The sequence below is a fragment of the Colossoma macropomum genome, unplaced genomic scaffold, assembly GCF_904425465.1.
Source record: "Colossoma macropomum unplaced genomic scaffold, Colossoma_macropomum, whole genome shotgun sequence".
Lineage (NCBI taxonomy): Eukaryota > Metazoa > Chordata > Actinopteri > Characiformes > Serrasalmidae > Colossoma > Colossoma macropomum.
In genome coordinates this window covers 116,370-140,391 of record NW_023494874.1, presented here as the reverse complement: position 1 = coordinate 140,391, position 24,022 = coordinate 116,370, and the positions used below count along the sequence as shown (strand labels likewise).

Below are 24,022 nucleotides of genomic sequence, written 5' to 3'. Positions count from 1 at the left end.
ACTGTTTATGTTCATCTCATTTTACACCAAGGTTAACACTTGTTGAGTTAGAACCATCAGGAGATCAACGGGCAGTCAAGAGTCTATTTTCTCTCTTTGTTTACTTCTCATTTTTCTTCTTTTTCTTCGAGTTTACAGTTTTGTTTTCATTTCAGTAAAATTAATTTGCATCTTGTTGGTTTCACTGTGTTCTACTAGAGTTAAACATCTCAGACACATATGTATTCTCTTAGTCTTTGTCTCTCTTTGTCTCTCTCTCTCTCTCTCTCTCTCTCTCTCTCTCTCTCTCAGGAAGTGATGAGTTGAACACAGAGCATTGTTCAGTCAGTCAGTCATTACGGGGACAGTATGGAGTTCAGGTCACTCTCTGTAATACTCTGTGAGTAAATGTTCTCTTTATGTCTTCAGCAGAGTGAGAGCTGCTGTATGAAGGTATTATTATTTAATCTGAGTGTGTTAGTGATGAGGTTGTGTGTGATGAAGTGATTGTGTCTAGTTTAGTCAGCAGTCAGAGTGGAACACTACAGAACTTCTGTTCTCCTCTCTAAAAAATGCTGGGCTGAAAACAACCCAACCTAGGTTATTTGGCAACCCAGCACTGGGTAAAGATGGGACAGAACACATGCTAGATTATTTTAACCAAACTGGTTAGTTTAAGTACTTTAAACATTGTGCTGTGTTGTTAAAATGACCCAAATTAGGAGACTTTTTTACACAATCCTGTGCTAACTTTACCACGTGTTTGGATTGTTTTTTACCTGTTGATATATATATATATATATGGAGCCTATCCCAGCTGTCATTGGGCGGAAGGCAGGATACACCCTGGACAGGTCGCCAGTCCATCGCAGTATATATATATATATATATATATATATATATATATATATATACACACACACACACTATAATAATAGTAATAATAGTAGTAATAATAATAATAATAGTAGTAGTAGTAATAATAACAATAATATCTTTTTTGTCATATGATTTTACTGAGGTTGAGGTTGTTAAAAGCTGGTGTTAGTTCAATATTTTGTTTGCTAACTTTACAGCTTCTTCCACAGTAGGACAGATAAACTAGCAATGGGAAAAGCTGTTGCAGTATCTTTATTGCAGTGATGACCTTTGTATCTAAGAGGAAATCAATAATAACTGAGAGAGAATTACTATAATACTATAGTAATTTGCTAAGAGTTTGATAATGATAAGTAGTTTGAAATGATACTGACGTTGATATGGGTTAATCTGTGGGATTATATGCAACTAATGCAATCCTATGTACTGTCAAGCTCAATAAATCCTGTACAACTAAATTCTATCAGCTGTTTATAACACTTGAAAATCACCTGAATACTTGAAATCAACTGTAACTGAAAGACAAGTATTATTTGTTATTTATTTTTACATAGTTTATGTGATGCACTCTGACAACTGAATCTGCCTCAGAGAGTAATGTGACACCAACCCCCCAACATACACACACACACACACACACACACACACACACACACACACATGCACTGTTTGAGCCCTGAAAGATTTAAACTATAACTCTGAGATATTGTCAGTGTTGCTAGCTGACTAACTAAGTAGCACTAGCTAGCATCTGAATTCAAATTTGACAACGTGGCTCGATATTCCAGCCATGCAGGATCACAGTCATGAATTAAATTTGACAGTTTATTATCCTACAAAGTTCGCTAGGTAGTGAGAAAATAACTCAGCAACTGGTTCACACCATTAACCCAAATGCTGGGTAATGGAATAAGAAAGATAGAAATGACCCAGCAAAACTAGCCCACTGTCTGAACCAGCAGTTTTAGAGATCATTCTGTAATATGTGAATGTGAATGACTGATCTGGAGTAGATCACTGTGTACAATGAGTTTTGTGAGAAGATAGTAGAAAAATATGCTTTTGATTACTGAGTCTGATCATACTGGCTAGTGGAGGTTTCTAAGATGCTCTGAATGTTTTGATCACAAACTGCTAAACACGTTTGTAATCAGTGATTTCGTGGTTTTAATAGCGTTGTTTCAATCCTTTGATGTGCTGCAAAATGTTGCTTTGGCCTTGTGCACCAGAACACAGCTTTCATGTTGCGAACAATTCAGCATCAGATGAAACTTCATGTGAATCACATCACACTTTCACACTTTAAATACATGTTTATATACTGGAAAATATTAGTGGCTTTGTAAGGGTTGCTATGAAAATAGAGTCTAATACTCTATTTATTGTTATTATGCATGAAATACTATGTTGCTTGCATGCATTTTCTTAAAGATAAGAATGATTTCTATTTTAACACTGTGTTTGTTTCTCTTCCTGTTTTAGGGTTGATTTCACTTGTTCAAACTCGGCAGGCTCAAGGTGATTTATAAGTAGCATGTGAGCTAAAATGTTAATCATGCATAATCAGACAGAATTTGTCTTCTGATCAGTAACAGATGTATGTTTTCTTTTTAATTTTTACAGCGTGGTATCAACCAAATTTGTCTGTGCAGCCTAACTGGTCACAAATATTCAGTGGAGAGATCGTCACACTCACATGTTCCATTCCAGAAGGGACAGTAACTGACTGGACGTACTACTGGTACAGAGAGAACACTCAACTTCACCACTCAGATAAAAACCATTACATCATAAGAGGCATCAGAGTGGATCAGAGTTCAAAATATTATTGTTATGGTTCTGAGAAGCATAGACAAAGAGAGACTTCTTGGAGTAACGCAGTGACTCTCTCAGTAAAGGGTACATCAGATCTTTCATTCCTGTAACAAATACAATACAATTAATGTTTGTAAAATACAAAATTTAATAGTAAAGGTATTTCTTAATAGATCTTAATTCACAGAGCAGTGTGTGTTTGGCTGGTTTACAGCAATATTTATGTGATGTAATTATTCAGAGAGACCAAAAGCTTCACTGATCCTGGTGCCTACTGGACAGATGTTTACTGGAGAGAAAGTGACTCTCGGATGTGACATACATGGACACACAGACACTGAGTGGAGCTACAGCTGGTATAAAGATGAAGGTGACAGTAACCGTCCAGTTCATTCCTCTAAAGTGAGAAAAGAATATTCATTCAGTGTTGTAGAGTCTGACAGTGGTAAATACACCTGTAGAGGAGAAAGGAGGAGTGACTCTCAGAGATCAGAGATCAGTGATGCGGTTACACTGACTGTATCAGGTGAGTGTATTAATCTATTATTCACACCAATATTCATTAACCCTGCCATCACAACACTGCATTCAGTGTAAATATTTAAGCTATATAAGGTCCCACTGACTCAAGTTGCTGGAAAATTTACTGCTCTCCATCTCTTCTCACAGCTTTACCCAGAGCTACACTGACTACAGAACCAGAGAGTCCTGTGTTCACTGGAGAGTCAGTCACTCTGAAGTGTGAGATAGAGTCTTACAGTAACTGGAGATATCAGTGGTATAAAGGCAGCAGTAGAACTGCAGTCAATCAGTCTCAGACAAACACCTTCACCATCAGATCAGCAGCAGATCAGGATCAAGATCAGTACTGGTGTAGAGGAGAAAGAGATAACAGGCCTTCATCATCACAGCATAGTAAGAGAGTGAATCTCTGTGTTCAAGGTGAGTAATTACTGTTTTTAAGACTCTGAGAGCAGTGTGTGATTTTTACAATCTATTTTTCTCTGATAAAATTACTCACAAACAGTGATAGGATCTATGCAAGTATTAGGAATACATATTCAGAATACGGAAAGTTGTGTCTGTTTACAGTCTAGGTTACATTTTGTAAAGCAGTATTCAGAATACAGTATCTCATTTAATCTCAGTGTTACCGAGCTCTGCTAAAGCCTGAGTAGACTGATAAATTAATGTGATGAGTCAGTTATTAATGTAAGCGCTGCTAAACTTTTTTGAGGGATGACTGAACTGAACTAAACTGAACTGAACGTCTTTAGTGCTGAATTTAGAGGTTTATATTATGTATAAAATGCTATATTTTTACTAGTTTTAAGTTATTTAGGGTGACATCAAGTACTAGATATTATAACTTACTTTAAGAAACCTATTCACTGATTTTTGCTAAATATTAGCATTTAAACTGTGTGCTTCATCTCCAACTGTAGAAGAAAAACCTAAACCTGAACTCACATCAAGCCATAAAGGAGCTGCACTGATAGGAAATCCAGTGGTTCTGTACTGTGAGCTGGATCAGTCTGCTGGATGGAGGTTTTACTGGTTCAAACACTCAATGAGATCAAGACTGAAACACACTCCTACACCATCAGCTCAGTTAGTGTCTCTGATGGAGGACAGTACTGGTGCAGAGCTGGGAGAGGAACCCCAGTCTACTACACTCACTACAGTGATGCTCTCTGGATAAGCGTTACTGGTGAGTGAAACAGTTTACACACACACACACACACACACACACACACTGGAGCGATAAATCCCAGGAATGTGGTAATCCATGCGTAGATTTCATTTCATTTCATTTCATCATGAGAAAAGAAATAAAAATGGCCTTAACAAATTCTCACAGAAATGTTTTAACATCTACTGGAAAATCTTCCCAGAAGATGTTAATACTACAGAACAATGGGGACAAATTCCCTTTTAATACCCTTGATTTCAGAAGAAACTCTGCAAACTTTTCCTCTTTTTTCAAACTTTTTTGGGCACTCAGTAATCAAAGCTGGTGTTGAAAGCCTTTCCATGTTAAAAGTGATTGTGCATTGTATCTATAACAAGATAACTACACATCTGGATGGTCATTTCTGTGTCTAAGGTGTTTCTCCTCCAGTCTCTCTGATGTTCAGTCCTAGCAGAACTCAACACTTTATTACTGACTCTCTCTCACTGAGCTGTGAGGGACAGAGTGACTCTACTGGATGGAGAGTGAGACGATACACACACAGTGAGAAGGTGTCAGATTGTTCATCAGGCTGGGGATCAGTTACAGGATCTACATGCAGCATCAGCTCCCTCAGCACATCCCACACTGGAGTGTACTGGTGTGAGTCTGAATCTGGAGAGAACAGTAATGCTGTCAACATCACAGTGCACAGTGAGTCTAGTGTTTTTAATTATTAAGGGAAATGCTTGGATATGCAGAAAAGTTTTCTGATTTATACTGGAAGGTAATTTCTGTATAGTTATAGGATATTTTGAGCACAGCAACTGTACTGCACTGTTGTTTGATTTTCTCCAGATCTGAATCAGATCTATTATGGCAGGTAAGGCACTGAATACTAGCATTACAAAATGTGAGTCACCACAATACCTGAGCTCATTAATGAGGTTACGGTCTTTGTTAAAGAAGATCATTCACAGCAATATCAGATATTGAGCTCATCGAGCACCATGGGGGCTTTACTTTTCCACAGATTGAGCATTTTTATTTACATTCTTTTCCAGATGGTGATGTAATTCTGGACAGTCCTGTTCATCCTGTGACTGTGGGAGATCCTCTGACTCTACACTGTTTATATCACCACACAAAGTCCTCAAACCTCACAGCTGAGTTCTATAAAGATGGATCACTCATCCAGACTCAGACTGCAGGAGAGATGACCATCCATACTGTCTCAAAGTCAGATGAAGGTCTCTATCACTGTAAACACTCAGAGAGAGGAGACTCTCCACAGAGCTGGATCTCAGTCAGAGGTTAGATAGAAATTATTCTTTTTTAATTACATCATGATTTTTTTCTGATATCTTGCAAATTGTTTCTGTGTAAATGTATATTTTTCAGATTCAGCTGCTGAATCTGCTGTTGGTCTGGTTGGAGTGGTTGTGGGAGAGAGTATTGCTTCGTTGTTCATCTCAGCAATACTGCTGTGGCTCTACAAAACCAAGAAAGGTCTGAAAACTCATGTAGATATTTTATGTACAATTAAAACATTTGCAAGATACACAGAATAAAACTTGTTTACATATTTCTACATTATTACACTTTTTCATTTATTACTCTGTTGGCCAAATGGTGAATCTCTGTCTCCCCCTTCAGGAAACAAGCAGAACACAAACCAGACATCAGAACAGACACAGAGAGAGTCAGGAGCTGAGGACTCTCAGTCTGGACATGCACCAGTGCAGCCTGGTCAGACAATGAGTTAATATTGTGGTTCTAATGTGTTATTGCAATGTACAAAGTAATTTACTTTTGTTGGATTACATCAATAAATAGATTCATCAAAACACCCAGAAAAACAATCTTCTGGGACTGCGATTGTTCAGAACACAGATATGATTGATTAGGCTACACTGACAATGCTGTTTTAACTGCCTTTCAAAACCATCAGCAAACTGGAGTTTTGTCATAGGTGAGCAAGCAAGTCATCATTTGTCATTTACAACAGTAGATTCTTACCTGTCCCCTTTCAGCCCTCATTGCTCACTAGCAGCTGAACCACATTTCACACCCAGCGAGTTCAGTGATGTCATTTACTCTCAGGTGATGACAAAAAAACAAGAATCCCAAGAACAAAGGTACATTTTGATTGGATATGTGTAATGCTTTACTGTTTCATGCAACATCAGATATACCAGTTCAGCAGATCGGAATGCATCTGCAGTACATCCAATCATCTGTTACTCTATCAGTGTGCATTCAAAACTCTCTACACGTATTTCAAGGCTAATGTGTTTCATCTAATGTTTCTACCATATCAGGGGAAGATATTCCAGAACAGGATTCACAGACTGAAACCATTTACTCAAATCTGCAGCCAGGCAAAAATACAGGTACTCTGGCTTTATCCCTCTATCTACTCACCAGGTAATGTATTCCACAAGAAACCCAATGTAATGTCGTATCTTCTCTGCTTCTCTGTAAACCCAGGTAATGTCGTATCTTCTCTGCTATGCTAACAGAGAAGATACGACATGCAGAATGAAAGCTGTCATAGGTTTACTATAGGAAGAAAGTGGGCACTGTGACGTTTATGAAAGTTAGAGGTCAGCGAGATGTTTTTATAACTACATTTTGTTATGTTTTGTGTTGTTGCAGATGCTGATGCTGGATCTCTGGATGTGATTTATGCTGAGATTGAAGTGAAAAGAAAAGTGAGGAAGAAACCAAAGAAAAAACGTGGTAGAGAAAAATGAAAATGTTTTTCTGATTCTAGTGCCACATCAAGAGATCATGTTTCAAGGATTCTAATTGACAGGTTTTGTGTAATTCCAAGCAATCCTCTTTGCTATTCTTTTGGTTTCTTTTACAATCCCTTAAGTACTAAGGGATTGTAAGTACGGCAGTGTCTCCGTATTTGCTGGCGTCCATCGTTCTGGGGGTCAAATACTACAGAGCTCAAGGTAAGAACTCTTTCAGATTACACATCAAAAACACACTACAAGTCTATTATTACAGAAAGTGTTAAATCTACAATCAGAACCGCATGTTATTTTATAGTATAATTGATAGGAGCAGGATTATTAATTTAAATAGCAGAAGGAGATTATAATATTCTAACTTTAACTTACTGAGAACCACTGACCAACAACTGTCATTATAACTTATTATTTTCATACAGTTTTGTGTTTGTAAAATTTCTCAGCAGGTTTGTAAAATGTAAAGTTGAATAAAAAGTTGTCATTTCACATTGCAGTAATGCTTTTACACATTTTGAATCAGAGATTGTTTTGTTTTTCTTACAGCTCAGACTGATGAAGATTAAAGGCAGTATTCACTCACAGAAGAGTGAGAATCTAAAGGACAAACTCAATGTAGTATAACATACATCTGTTTTCTTAAAGTGCTTTCAAATTATGTTCAGCAGCTGCTCATGTTTTAGCTTTAATCGTTTTTATGTATAATAAACAAATATTTGACATGTCATCGTGAAAAATGTAGATTTTATTATTTTCTCCAATTTAAAATTCACACTTTCTTTCTCTTCTATACATGTGGTTAGTATCTCCAAAATGGTAACATTACAGGAGAAGGAAAAAAAATCTACTTTACTTTTAATGTAAGTCAAAGGAACCAGACTTTTTTCCAAGTCATTTTGGGCCGTTTCTTTTAGTCCATTCATAATGAAATTTACGTAAAATATAAAGGGTAAAAGGCATTTTTAAATTATGTCAAAAACTGAAAAAACAACAAAAATGGAGATACAAGGTTTTCTTCCGACAGCAACGATACGTTACCTGCTTCACCACAGATAACTGATAGCTAACTAACATTACTGTTCATGTGACAGCTGGGCAGAATGTGTGTCCATTATTTATGTAAACCTCCACTCAGTCAGATATCTATTTAGACAGTGTTAGCCAAGCATATTGTATATTAAAAGGAGACAGAGTGTAGTCTTTAAGTTACCGGACATAATGGCTTTATCACATGATATAAAACTCTGAAAAAAAAAGACTCAATAAAGTAATCAGCTAATATTAGTGAATTAGCCAGCTAACGCTTGCTATACAGCTAAAGCAATTTCAAAGTTAGAAGGGCATATTGCATTACTGTACAAGGGTAACATTAAATTCCACAACAGTAATAATCTGGCTGGCTATTTTCGGTTGTTGGTTGACAAATAACCAACATAACTTTCAAGTCCAGCAATGAAAAGCCAATTCAGCATCATTCCTGAGTCCCTCCAGGTGACAGAGCTGTTGCCATCTCTGAAAAGCTAAGCCAGTGTTGACTGTGGTCTTAACTCGAGCTCTGTTACTCTCTCTTTTAGCTTGCTTGAGTTCTGAGGAATTGTGCTACCTTGTTGAAATGTCCTACCATAGGGCAAATTTATAAACAGCTGCCTACATAAAGCCTCTAGGCCCCTAGGCCTTGACAACCTAAATAACCTTATCAAAAAATGTATTTATTTTTATATATAAAACACTCTTACTTTGTAATGCAAGGTAGTGTAAAAAAGATTTTATTGCAAATGATTTTGGAGAATTTCTATTGGCCATTCATCTTGGCATTTTCACACAATGTAAAGGACAGTCGGTATGTTAAAATGATGTAGAAAAACAAAAATCGATAAAAATGGAGAGACATTGTTTTCTTTGGACTCTTTTCTCTTGACTCAGTAATGCAAATTCTTTCAGTTTTAACAAACACGCCTTACATAGTGCAGCTTTAAAAAAAAGTTTATTTTGAATAAATCAGGGAGTCTTCTGTCATGTTGTGATGTTCAGTACTCAATGAAATATTGCATAAGTGTGGTAAAAAATAAACAGACAAGGAAAATGAAAGAATTAATTAATTTAATTAATTAAAGTAAGTAAGTAAGTCACTGTAGTTAATATATTCTAAAATCTAATTAAAATAATTTCATTATTTTGCTTCTTATGATTGATCACCTTGATTTCCGGGCACTGGTTTATGGTTACTTCAGGCACCTTGCCTCCTGCTTTGATTACTGAGGAACTCTTGTGAGATCTGCACAGATCATGTGTGTTTATCTCAGTTTAAACCTTATATGAAATCTTGGTCAAGTAGTCTTCAACCTGTAGTACCACTGAGTGCCAGTAGAGGCATTTCAGTACACGAAGATCAGCAGTAACTGCAGCATCAAACTAGCGTTCACATAAAAATCTAAAAACACACTGATACATAAAACCGTTTTGTACTGGTGCATCCTTAGAAAGAAAATGGTTTCCAGATAAATAAAAAAAAGTAATGCTAGAGAGTTCCCTGGAATCATCATTCAGCATTTGTTGCGCTACATTAGGAAAGTTAAGTGGACCGCGTGGTGTCTTCAGGTAACAGGAAACTGTTTATCCTGCACCACCTTAAGAAATGTGTTTTGGAATATGAATCTCCTGCTGCCAAAGTTCACTAAAGGTTGCAAGAACAGGAAGAAAAGGCTGTGAACAATCATTCAGAGACAAATATTTTCATATCATATCATATATCCTATATCATGTCATAACAAATACTCATATAATTTCTCAAATTCATCACTTTCATATTTACACAACTTTGTATCCTTCAAATGTCCACTCTTATTGAGAGACAAGACAGTTGTCAAACAAGGCTGGCTACCTCCCCTTAAACAGGAGGTCAAAGACCGCCAAATAAGGAACTGAAACTAGCTAGCCATCTTGCAAGATTCAACAGATCACCAATATTCTACACCATGACAACGAAACCTAGATAGATTAGATACAAAAAATAATAATAATAATAAAAATAATAATAAACCTCCTTATGTCTACACTCTTTGTCCATGTTATCACCTCCAACTACCATATAGCTGCATTTTGTAGTTCTACAATTACAGACTGTAGTCCATCTGTTTCTCTGCATGCTTTGTAAGCCCCCTTTATAGTGTGCTTTAATGGTCAGAACCCCTACAGGACCACCACAGAGCAGATACTGTTTGGGTGGTGGATCATTCTCAGCACTACAGTAACACTGACGTGGTGGTGGTGTGTTAGTGTGTTTTGTGCTGGTACGAGTGGATCAGATACAGCAGTGCTGTTGGAGTTTTTAAACACTGTGTCAACTCTATTAGACACTCCTACCTTGTTGGTAAACCTTGTAGATGTAAAGTCAGAGACAATAGCACATCTGTTGCTGCAGTTTGTGTTGGTCATCCTCTAGTCCTTCATCAGCGGTCACAGGACGCTGCCCACAGGACGCTGTTGGCTGAACATTTTTGGTTGGTGGAGTATTCTCAGTCCAGCAGTGACACTGAGGTGTTTAAAAATGTCAAAAGTACTGCTGAGTCTGATCCACTTATACCAGCACAACACACACTAACACACCACCACCACATAAGATGGCTAACAAAATATGCGGATACAGAGATTAACTACTGCCTGTAATTATACAACTCTATGTGTATTACTGTTTCAGTATAAAAACAAACTATTAACTAATTAATTAGAGGGTGTTTATTATATTACTACAAGTGTGTGAGTTCAGCAATGAGAGTTTAACTCACTGTTAAACTCACAGCTGAACGAGAACAGAAGCCAAACCACAACCACACACTCCTCTCTGCACTCACACCTTTGATATTCTCACTGATAAACGTGAATGATGGACTAAAATAAATAACATAAAATATATTTTTTAGTCCCTCATTCATGTTTATCAGTGAGAGTATCAGAAGTCTGAGAGCAGAGAGGAGTGGTGGTTGTGGTTGTGGTTTCTGTTCTAGTTCAGCTGTGTGTTTAACAGGGAAGGAGGAGGTGTTGAAGTGGGGGTCGTTGCACCTCAGTTTGTTTCACCTTTTATGTGCAGTGCACCATTTCCTCTGCTTAAACACTTTAGAAACATCACATCACTCATTACACATCACGGCTAAAACAGGTAGAGTTGGCATCACCAAGAGATCAACAGACAGATGAGAGTCTGTTTTCTCTCTTTGTGCACTTCTTCTTTCTAAAGCTGATCTCTGATTCTGAGTCTGCAGTTTTGAGCTCTGTGCTGCAAAATTAATTTAAATCCAATTAAAAGTGCTGACTTCACTGTGTTCTGCAAGAAAAAAAATAATAATATTAAATCTGATTACTTCTCTTGTGTATCTGTGTCTGATGGTGGGGGTGGGCTTTCCCTGAAAAGGGGAAGGATCAGGACTGTGCAGCAAAAGAGAAGTAAGACACATACATACCCCCCCCCCCTTCACTCAGGAAGTGATGAGTGTTGAATGCAGAGCATTGCTCAGTCAATCAGTCATTACGGGGACAGTATGGAGCTCAGGTCACTCTCTGTAACACTCTGTGAGTAAATGTTCTCTTTATGTCTTCAGCAGAGTGAGGTGAGGGGTTATTAGGTACACAGTAAAGAACTGATGTTAATTTAAAGGTGAACCTCTGCAGTAATCTAGTGTATTCTGGGAGAAACAGGTTCAGATTCTCATCACAGCAGTTTAAACGTAGGATTTACAGTAATTAGCTGTTATTTGTAAAGCATGTTGGTAAAGTGGTCAGTACTTTGTGAAGTCTTGAGCAGCCTGTCTCTGAATAATGTAGTGATGGGGTGCAGCAACCCAGCATTCCATACAGTTTTTGTTAGTTCTGTTAATGTTTTTGTTGAAGTTTGAATGTAATTTTGGCGTATTGTTATTCTAATCATAATGGTGTTTGTGTTTCAGTAACTTGTTCATCCTGTATTGTTATAATTAATAGACATTTGGTTACTGCAGTCTTTGTAGTCTTAATGATGATATCAGTGCAGTAACTGCTCTAATGTGATCTTGAGGCATTTGCTTGCATTTCCTGTGAACATTCAGGTATTTGCTTTATAAACATAGCTAGATAGATTTGTGTTGTTTGTATATATTTTTACATAACATGGTAAAACTGAGAGTCCGCAGACAGACAGTGGATTCACATTAGAGCACATATGAGCTGTACAGGTAAAGGTACAAATACAGTCATCAACAGAAACACACTGAAGTATTGTAACTGGGTATACAGTATGAGTAATGAAAACAAACAGTAACCTAGTTTTACAGTGTAAATATTTGTATTTCAGTGAGAGTGGAACAGCTTATTTAGAGGGGTAACACATTTCTAGTCCTAATGTCCCAAAAAGTCATTTTAGTGAAACTGCATAGAACAGTCTGAAAAACTGTACTGTTTTCCACGAGCACTTATTTGACTCACTATTTCTGTTCTGATTTTTTTTTTTTCAAATGTAGCATTTCATGCTGGTCTTTTACAGAAGACTAAGACGTTGATATAGCTGGAGGTTTAGGTGATGCTTTGTTCTTTTTGTGTTTTAAAATAAAAGTTTATTTTCCTTGGATAATGATAAAGTTTTCGAGACTAAGATCAGCTCATAATATTATAAGTGATGATAGGATGCAAAGCAATGGTGTTATCTACTTTGTTATCTTTCATTTTCTAGAAGTCTATAAGCAATGGGCCTCATTCACCAATAACTCCTTAAATTTGTTCTTATGTGTGTTCTTGAGAAAGGTCCTAAGAAAAAGTCTACGTCAGATTCATGACGTGTTCTTAAAGCACAGAATTGTTCTCATCTTTGTGCTCTTGAGTGTGTGTAAATTCTGTTCTTACCTAAGAACAAATCACAAATAAGAAAACACTGGTGAATGTCAGAATCCTGGTGAAAACTCTGTAAGTGGATTTTATGAAGAAATTTCTTCTTAATAATGGTTGGTGAATGAGGCCCTTTGTTAGTAAATAAAAAACTAATCAAACTCTACTGAAATGTATTTGAATTACTCTGTTTGTTGTTAAAATTTAGATTATCGCTGCTGCAGCAGCATTAAGGACATTTCTATCTGGTTGCTGTAGCTGGTCCCTAATGCGAAGAATAGAATCTGTTTTGTAACCATGATGGAGAATAATGAGGGAGATGAAGCTGCAGCAGAACTAAAAATGATGCTGTTTATTAGAGAAAAGACTAATGCAATGAGACTTCCTACCAAAGCTGAATCTGAACTGATGCACAGTTCAGAGGAGAGTTTAATGGGCAGTGCCCTTCCATGAAACATATCAGGAGAGGGATGCTCTCACTACATGACTCTTACAAAGTGTATGATCACAACAAGGGAGGACAGAAATAAAAAAAAATATGGTCCAATCAGATTTTGATTGTGTTATTCATATTTTGTACTGAAAGAGATTATTTGACTGCTTAGAGCACAAACTGCTCTGTTAGTGCCACTGAAAAGGTGCTCAGTGTCAGTGATGTGTGTTAACAGTGTTGTTTCAGTCCTCTGATGTGCTGTAAACCTCAGTGGTTTTGATCTGCTGCATCAGAACACAGCTATCATGAAGCATAAATTAAATCATTCCATTCCAGATCAGCAGACAAAACTTCACGTGAACATCATACTTTAAATACATTAATTAGCAGCATGTTTGTGTAAGTGGAACTTTAAGCAGTTTTGTTTTAATTGCTTTAAAAACCAGAAGTGAAAATGTATTTTTAAGTTTTTTAATGCTTCCTTTATTTTCAGTGAGTATGAAATGTGTCAATATTGTGAATTTTCTTGAAGAAAGGAATATTCCCAGTGTTGACATCATGTTTCTGTGTTTCTCTTCCCTTTTTTAGGGTTGGTTTCACTTGTTCAAGTTGAACATGCTCAAGGTGATTTATATGATCTAGTTATATTATGTGTGCTTGTTACATTTGTATGGGAGCTGAAAAGTTGAATTCATAGACTATCATGAATTTGAGTTCTGTACAGTAAAAAAATGTGTGTTTGCTGTTTGTTACAGTTCTGATTGTGCAGCCTAAAGGACCACAAATATTCAGTGGAGAGAACGTCACACTCAGATGTTATATTCCAGGAGAGAGAGTAACAGATTGGATATATTACTGGTACAGAGAGAGCACTGAACTTCACCACTCTGATGAAAACTATTACATCATAAGAGACATCAAAGTGCATCAGAGTTCAAAATACAGCTGCTGTCCTTATTACAAATATAGCCAAGGATACACTGGCTGTACTGATGAAGTTACTCTCACAGTAACAGGTACATGTCTGAGCCTACACACTTGTAACATATTTTATGTGAAATATAATCATGACAATAATAATTTAACTAAATGATCTACAATTTCTAGAGCAGAGTATTTGTCAGGGGTTTATAATGACATTTAATGTATGTAATTGTACAGAAAGACCAAAAGCTTCACTGATCCTGATCCCTACTGGACAGATATTTAGTAGAGAAAAAGTGACTCTCAGATGTGACATACAAGGACACACAGATGCTGAGTGGAGCTACAGCTGGTACAAAGATGGAGATCAACTAATTAATTCCTTGGTGCAAGAATATTCATTCATTGTTGTAGAGTCTGACAGTGGTAAATACACCTGTAGAGGAGAGAGGAGGAGTGACTCTCAGAGATCAGAGATCAGTGATGCTGTTACACTGACTGTATCAGTTGAGTCTGTAAATGTCTTTTTTGAGACTGATATTCATTACCAGAGTTACATCACTTTATCTAACGTAGATATTTCAGACATCAAAATTACACTGACTCAAAATAACAGGAAAATGTCTCCATCTCTTCTCACAGCTTTACCCAAAGCTACACTGACTGTAGAACCAGAGAATCCTGTGTTCACTGGAGAGTCAGTCACTCTGAAGTGTGAGATAGAGTCTTACAGTAACTGGAGATATCAGTGGTATAATGGCAGCACTAGAACTGCAGTCTATCAGTCTCAGACAAACACCTTCACCATCAGATCAGCAGCAGATCAGGATCAGGATCAGTACTGGTGTAGAGGAGAGAGAGATTACAGACCCACATCATCACAGTACAGTACAGAGTGGGTCTCTCGGTTAAAGGTGAGCAATTACTGTGATAAAGACTCTGAGATCAGTGTGTGAACTCTTCATGGTCTGAACTGTGTGCTTCATCTCCAACAGCAGAAAAACCTAAACCTGAACTCACATCAAGTCTTAAAGGAGCTGCACTGATAGGAAATCTAGTGGTTCTGTACTGTAAGCTGGATCAGTCTGCTGGATGGAAGTTTTACTGGTTCAAACACACACAGAACCCTGAGAATGAGATCAAGACTGAAACACACTCCTACAGCATCAGCTCAGTTAGTGTCTCTGATGGAGGACAGTACTGGTGCAGAGCTGGGAGAGGAAACCCAGTCTACTACACTCACTACAGTGATGCTCTCTGGATAAACACGACTGGTGAGCAAAAAAGCTTACAGTTTTTGAACAATGCAGATAAAATAAAGTTGAGTTGTCATTATGTTGATCTTTCAATATAGTTTCACTTGTTTTACTTCAGGTAACACTGTCACTTGTTTCTATAAATTGTAGTTGTGACACTCAAGCTGTAATGATTATGTACATGTGTACATAAAATGTAACTGTCTTTCTGCAGAGAGTCCCAAATCTGTAGTGTCCATAAAGCCTGATGAACTGGTGTTCAGAGGAGAGACTGTCACGCTCAGATGTGACATACAGGGAGGAGGAGACACTGAGTGGAGCTACAGCTGGAAAAAGAATGATTATACTTACTACTCACTCAGCACAACACAGGAGAATGTAATCAACAATGTTAGAGAGTCTTACAGTGGTAAATACACCTGTAGAGGAGAGAGGAGGAGTGACTCTCAGAGATCAGAGATCAGTGATGCTGTTACACTGACTGTATCAGGTGAGTCTGTGGGTTTGTTTTGTGATATCATTCCATCAGGTGAGATTGTTATTGTGTCTAAGTAAATTAACTCTGTGTTTCTGTATAACAGACAGAGCTCAGGCAGTGCTGAGAGTGTCTCCACAGAGCTGGCTGACTGAAGGAGACTCAGTGACTCTAAGTTGTGAGGTCAGAGGCTCCTCTACAGGCTGGACATTCAGCTGGTACAGAGATAAAGATGAGCTCCTCTCAGACAGCAGCAGAGGAGCTGGAGGTTCCTACACACTCAGCTCTGCTGCTCTTAATCACACAGGAGTTTATGTGTGCAGAGCAACGAGAGGAAAACCAGCCTATCACTCACAGTACAGTGATACACAGCCACTATGGATCACTGGTGAGGAAACCTAATGAGAGCAGTGCAGAGTAGCAGCATATATGTATGAATGTCATAAATTAATGCAAATAAATGAGACATTTTCAAACAATATATTATTTATTTTGAATCAATAGGAAATATTATTAATGCAGTACTGAATGGTGTATTACTTTTTAATGCTAAATCATTAGAACTAAGAGTAGTTATTTGATGTTTTCCCAACTGGCATTCTTCAGCCAAAGGTTTAATAAAATTTATCTTTAACTATCCATGTCAAATTTGCTGTCCACAATTGATCTATTGGTCAAGACAACAATAACTACACATCTGAATGGTCATTTCTGTGTCTAAGGTGTTTCTCGTTCAGTCTCTCTGAGGGTCAGTCCCAGCAGAATTCAACACTTTATTACTGACTCTCTCTCACTGAGCTGTGAAGGAAAGGGTGACTCTACTGGATGGAGAGTGAGACGATACACACACAGTGAGAAGGTGTCAGATTGTTCATCAGGCTGGGGATCAGTTACAGGATCTACATGCAACATCAGCTCCCTCTACATATTCGACACTGGAGTGTACTGGTGTGAATCTGAATCTGGAGAGAGCAGCAATCCTGTCAACATCACAGTGCACAGTGAGTCTACATGTCATATATACTGTGTTAGACCAAGTCTTGCAAACTGGTTCCTTTTAGGTCACAGCTCTGCAGAGTTAAGTGTTTTCCCTCGTCTAACACTCTGAAGTCAAGTAATTATAAATATTATAATTACCTGACTTAATTATAAATAACAAAATGCTAATTAGCTGATATGTTGAATCAGGTATGTTTAATAAGGCAGAGTGCTGAAGTCTGAAGTGTGGTGACTTGTGAGAACTATAGTCTGACACAAGTTAGACCAAACACTAGCAAACTCTACAGCCTTTGAAGACTGTACAAGTTTATACATTTTCCATAGAATGAGCATTATTATTTAGGCTTTATTTTCTTCCAGTTAACTTTTACTACGATACTGTGAGTATTGTAGTAATTGTTCACTGAATAAAGTATAATATTTTCTCTCTTCTACAGATGGTTCTGTAATTCTGGACAGTCCTGTTCATCCTGTGACTGAGGGAGATCCTCTGACTCTGCGCTGTTTATATCGTGACCCAAAGCCCTCAAACCTCACAGCTGAGTTCTATAAAGATGGATCACTCCTCCAGACTCAGACTACAGGAGAGATGACCATCCGTACTGTCTCAAAGTCAGATGAAGGTCTCTACCACTGTAAACACCCAGAGAAAAGAGAGTCACCACAGAGCTGGATCTCAGTCAGAGGTGAGATAGAAATTATTTAATTTTTTTAATTGGAAAACAAATTTAATGACATCATGGAAAGTTTTTCAAATATCTTGCACATTGTTTCTGTACATTTATTTTTTCAGTGTCTATACGCTCACCTGCTGAATCTGCTGTTGGTCTCGTTGGAGTGGTTGTAGGAGTGAGTTTTGCTGTGTTGTTCATCATCTTACTGATACCGTTGTGGTGCTACAAAACCAAAAAAGGTCTGAAACTCATCCAGATCATTTATGTTTAAATAAAACATTGATAAGAAACACAGAACAAAGCTTGCTTACATTATTTCATTTTATTACACTTTGAATGAAATCTCTGTCTCTCTTTAAAGCACATAAGCAGAACACCAACCAGGCATCAAATCAAAACCAGAGAGAGTCAGGAGTTGAGGACTCTCAGTCTGGATACACACCAATACAGGCTGGTGAGAAAGAAAGTCAATTTTTCATCATATATAAATAATTCTTTATATACTGCATTTCAACTTAGAAGTATGTCCTCACTAATTAGTCAACTTAAAAGTTTTCAACGCTTATGATTCAAAATTTCAAAACATTCACTACAATGTATATTTATACAGTACTTTGAGGATTTTTTTCTGTTTTTGTTATTTTATTGTAGGAGAGGTACATGTTTATGAGACTGTTGAAAGAGCAAGGAAGAGCGAAAAAAGTAACTATTTCATTTCAAACATTATTGACTCTTACAGTTTTGCAGTGACTAATCCACTGTATTCTGTATCAGGTAAAGCTGCAGGCGAGAGCAGTGATGTTATTTACTCACAGGTCATGACAAAAAACAAGAAATCCAAGAACAAAGGTATATTCTCATAGGATTATTGTGATGCTTTTCAATATTTCATGTAGTATCAGATATACCAAATTAGCAGATATGGTGTGTCTGCAGTAGATTCATCAATCTATGACACTAAAAGAGAGTATTCAAGACACATTACAAAGAGAGTATTCAAGACAAATGTTACACATTTTTCCTAAGATTATTTTTTTTCTACCATATGAGGGAAAGATATTCCAGCAGAGGCTTCAGAGACTGAAACCCTTTACTCTGAAGTTCAGTCAAGAAAAGCCACAGGTACTCTGTCTCTATTCTTTATCTACACACTGTTCTATATCACTCTGCTAACAGAGCACAAATCACATGTTGAAAAGAGTTCTTATGATGAATGATCACTGTCGACATACATAGCCAGAAGAAGTGCCCATACGCTTTAGAGCCGAAAGTAGTTTTGTAGTACTCGGGTCCGGTCTCATCTCAATAGTGTAAAAAAACAATCTCTGTGTGGTATCATCATTTGGACTTAGTTTTATCTTGGTCTTGAGGTAAGTTGGACTCAGAAATTATTCTCAAGACCAGCTGAGTGCAGTGCCTCTGTCTGAGGTCACTTGAAAAAATAAATCTTTCATTACTGGATATCAACAAAACCTTCAAACAAAATAATAAAGTCCTTTCTGCATGTTTAAATAAAATCTGTTTACTGCTGGTCTGTTCCATGATGACTTAGATCAGATCAGAATGTTATTATTGCTATATTTTATTTAATAATAAAAATGTATGAGCCTCACCATCATTTGCTACCAAATGTTACAATGAAAAAATACAATACAAAAGTTGGACTAAGATTTTAATAATAATTCATAATAATTTTAAATGTATTTATTATTTAATGTTATTTTTGCAAAATATATTAAGATATAATATATGTAATCTTTATTGATTTGTATCATGTGTAGTGAATAATACTGAATTTACAATGAACCACAAATGAATATTTTTTCCCCTTTATTCTTTTTATTTTTATATTCTAAAAAAAAAAATCGTTGACTCAATGTATCCAGGTCTCAGTCTTGATTTCATTTTGCCTTTAGTTGACTTGACTACAATACTAGTCGAAAGATCTGTTTGACAAGCACCAAATGTTCTGTGTAGGAAGGAAGTGGGCATTGTGGGATAAAACTGAAAGTTAGAGGTCAGTGGTTATGCTGCCGGCCTCAGGCCTAGGGGAACCTAAGCCGTGCACAAGATGGTATCACAACAGCGAATGGCTGTATGATGGCGGGAGATGATCAAGATCTCTCTCTCTCTCTCTCTCTCTCTCTCTAAAATGACAAGGAAAACCAACACAAAAGTGTCGTCAGCCTGCGGGGCAAGGTTTATTCTCAACCTTTTACCAACTTAGAAATGACTTCTGTATGTTCAGTGCTGTTCAATATACAAAATCGTTCGTAACTGCAGAAAATGCATTTACACATTACATTTACATCTGAAGTCTAGGCTATATTCATTTTAATTCCCTTAAGTTTGAGAACCTCTGTATTGAAATTAAGACTGTAATACAATTATCTCCACATCATTGTTTTAAATAAACAACAGAAAATAGATTGCTTTACTGGGTGAAATAAATATAACTCCTTTGTCTTAAAAGACTAAATGATTTGACATTCTCAGCACTGTCACAAAAAAATAAACAACGGTGTACTAAAGTTCATAATAAACAAAATGTAATAAAATAAAGTCAAATAAATAAATAACAAAAAAATGTGAGGGTCCCTATTTTACTGAAACTAATAAATAATATTTTTCAGTCCTCTACAGTTACAACTGCCTTTGCTGTGTTCTTTGCTACTGCAGATGCTGACTTTGGATCCATGGAAGTGACTTATGCTGAAATTGAACTGAAAACCAAGAGGAAACCAAAGAGAAAACAAAGTAGAGTAAAATTAATTCTAACTTAGTGTCACATCAATCAGGGTTTTAAATAGTGTCTAATTTTTTATTGACAGGTTTTGTACAATTTACAAATCCTCTTTTATTCTTATTTTCACTCAGTATTCAGATCACATTCTGTTTTGTTTTTTTTTTTTATTTGGAGTTGGTGGTGGATCTTTCTGAAATCTAATTCTGGGTTTATTTCTGGATTTTCTTGCTTATTTTCAGAGCAGACTAGTGTTGATGCTGACACTGTGTACTCAGAGCTGAAGCAGAACACAGACAAAGGTAAGATGAATAGTACAGAATGAGAAAGGTTATATTTAAATTTCTGACAAACTTTATTCTAATCATCTAAGACACGTTGTTAAATCACTGTATTATAGAACCATTAGTGTGCATTCTACACCTTAAACAGGAGAGAGTTCACTTGGTAGAGCTTCTATTGATGTAACTGACAAATGCTATCTTGTTGTGAAGCTACTGTGGCCTAAGATAAGGTGCAGAGTGATGAGGGACAGGAGAGCCTATAAGTAATGCACTGATCTACTACGCCATCTAGCGTTGATCACATTTCTTAAATTAGATACTTCAATGCAGACTGGACAAGAGAAATGTGGAATACATATGCAGATGATACTGTTAAAAATTATAGCTACTCAAGATGTTTTTCTTTTTGTATACATTTGTAAAATAAAGCTTTAATAGGTCAACATTTTTCCTGGAATTGGCTCTGTGATGGATCCAATGTTACTATCATCAAGATCATTATCTCTACACTGCCACATTTAAAGCAATTCTAAAGGAAATTTCATGCTAGTTCAAGCTGAACTGAATATCAGGAGCATCTGATGATATTTAAAAGATAAATGTATAAACATGCATTATTTCTCACAACTCAGGCCAAATATCCTGGGGAGACACAGCTTAAAAGACTGTTGCTACAAATACTGTCCATATAACACATAGGACTAAGAATACAATGAAACTAAAAGTTATGTTTACATCTTTTTTGTATTGCTGTTTAAATGTCCCCTGCTAACTGATCATAAGCAGTACCTCCGACATGAAGTAGGCTTCTGACTCAATCTGTCAGCTATTTATAATGACACCCTGGCAGTTTCATCCTAATTCACACCTGCATCCTTCAAAGACATCTAAACATGTTTCCTGAAATCACAGGAGTGAAGTTTTAGACATCACAAGTGTGAATTAATCAAAGACGTTCAAATGTGAACATTTCCTCCACTCCTTTAAATTGATGAATTGTAAAGTCGCCCAGTCCAAGTAATCTTGACTTGCTTCTACTAGATAAGACAGAGAACATGCCATGTCAGTATTAAAGAATACTTCAAATACTTACATGCAAATACTTGTGCTCCACACAAAAAAATGGAGAAAGGAGAAAAAAATTAAAGAAGACTGAAGAAAGAATGATGACACTAACATGGTTGACATTTACAGTGATATTTGGTACATTTTAGTGTTAGTTACTGTAGAGGAGTGCTGGGGCCAGTGGCATGTAAGTGTCTACTAAGTTTAGGTTTACATTTTACTAAATCAAAACAGATTGTACCATTAGTTTTTAACTTAAGCTTAGAAGTTACTAAGCAGGTATAAGTATTGAGGACACCGATGGAAACCACTTATCATCACTTTTTGGTTAAGATATTGTAGCCAAGAATACTAAATCCTGCATGTTCTGGTTTTACACACAACTCTAATCATGATGCTGGTTTCAACTTTCAACTTCAAACATTAAGCTAACATCCATAGCTCCAATTCAATGAGCAAATGCCAAAATTTCTAGATCAATGTTGGTGTTGATGGTTGGCCAGAAAAAATCTTTTAATAAGCTGTACATTCAGTTCACAAATAAATAATAAAGAATAATTTAAAAAGTACTCAATTAAAAAAATGGCTATAGATGTTCAGTTTTATTCAGTTCAGTTGTAAAAACAAACTTGTAAACATTGTTTTCTTCTATAGAATATCATCACTGTTCAAAAACAAAACAAAACAAAAAAGCATCATACAGCACAGTCATTTTACAGGAGAAGGCAAAACATTCTTAACTTGTAAAGCAAGTTTATGTAAATAGATGTAAATAATTTAAAATCAATCAATTATACGTTTAAACATGAAAGATACACAAAATGTAAAGGAAAGTCGCTCTGTTTAAATGACAATGTTTGTAGACAGCACAATATTTTTTTTCCATAGAGTGCCAGCTGCAGTCATGTTCCCATGGCTTCATGCCTATGGACTGGTTCTGAACTGGTCACTGTCTTGGTAAACCAACTGTGCACAAACTTAGCATTTGTGTATGTATTAGTTAATTTTTACAGTGAAGGGATTATTTAAGGATTGGTGGCACAATCGAATTTAGTAAAAAGATAGTTTGACATCAACTGGTGTTATTAGTGAAGGACTCTGAAGACTTTTCACACAAACTTAAGTACAAACTTTCACCCAACCTGTACGGTCCAGACAAGTGATCAGTGTATCAGTTCTGTAGAACTATGGAGGCTGTGTGGTGGCAGGCTGCACTGATGACATCACAGTGGATCACAAGAGAGAGCCATTATGGCATCACCCCGGGAAATGGGGACTGTCCCTAGACAACGGATCGCCCTCTCTTTAGTCAGAAGATTCACAGCTACACCAACTATTTACACTTATAACATCATTTCAAGTTTCATTTCAAAGTCAGACAGAAAACTATAAAGCAGTGCCATTACATAGCAGTGTCTCATGTAGAAATATGTTTTTTAAACCAGCATTTTCATAATGCTCCTCATATGTTTATCATGGTAACTATGTTAGCATCAAGCTAGCAGGGTTAGCTCAGTGCTATTCGGGATTTTTATGTCAGTTCTAGTTTAAAATACAAATATTTTAAGCTTGTAACAGGCATGTAAGCAACTTTCTTTATTTTTTATATCTCAGTTTTTAAGTTTAACACTTTATTTAAAGGCTTGAACTTGGAAGTCCATCTTTTGTAGCATTAGCCTTTTAGCTGGTTAGCTTTCTTGTCCAGTGTACTATTGAGGGCAGAATATATCTAGTTATAAAGAACACATAATGTGTAAAAAAGTTAAAGCGAGTCTGTTAGGAGTAAACAGTAATATTTAACTAGCATTTTATCATCTGGTTGCATTAAATGGACAAAGATTTCAGCTCTAACAGATGAGCCACATTCTTATGTCTGCTGACCCTGCTGAAAAGCACAAACCAGCAAGCATTTCATGCTGGTCTAAACTGGTCTATGCTGATCTATGCTGGCCTATGCTGGTCTGGTTACCAGCATACCAGCATCAGAACACAGTATATGCTGGTTTAGATGGTGATCATCTAAACCAGTATAGGGAAACTATGTGCTATTAATGCTTGTTGTGTTGCTGTTCTTGTCGTAATTCTATTTTCGCTCAGCTGTACTGACAGCTGAAAACTGTACATTATCTCACAACACCTCAGTACATTTAATGGGAAAAAACAATAACTTAAGTAAACACATTTTCTTTGATTTCACAAAATTAAAAAAAAAAAA

The 24,022-nt window shown here is 36.6% G+C and overlaps 1 protein-coding gene across 1 annotated transcript; it reads left to right on the top strand.

Annotated features, from left to right (window-relative positions):
* The first annotated feature begins 289 nt into the window (after nt 1-289).
* Nucleotides 290-20,885, top strand: LOC118800361 (Fc receptor-like protein 5). Its single transcript, XM_036560563.1, is given in 24 exon segments — nt 290-379; nt 2,341-2,376; nt 2,482-2,757; nt 2,915-3,199; nt 4,122-4,241; nt 4,244-4,384; nt 4,781-5,059; nt 5,410-5,656; nt 5,739-5,854; nt 6,002-6,106; nt 7,004-7,087; nt 14,954-15,199; nt 15,307-15,585; nt 15,782-16,057; nt 16,149-16,430; nt 16,765-17,043; nt 17,479-17,727; nt 17,835-17,954; nt 18,077-18,169; nt 18,367-18,417; nt 18,490-18,564; nt 18,766-18,837; nt 20,395-20,472; nt 20,701-20,885. Coding segments are annotated over 24 exon segments (3,903 nt in total). The 5' UTR covers nt 290-348; the 3' UTR covers nt 20,784-20,885.
* The last annotated feature ends 3,137 nt before the right edge of the window (nt 20,886-24,022 follow it).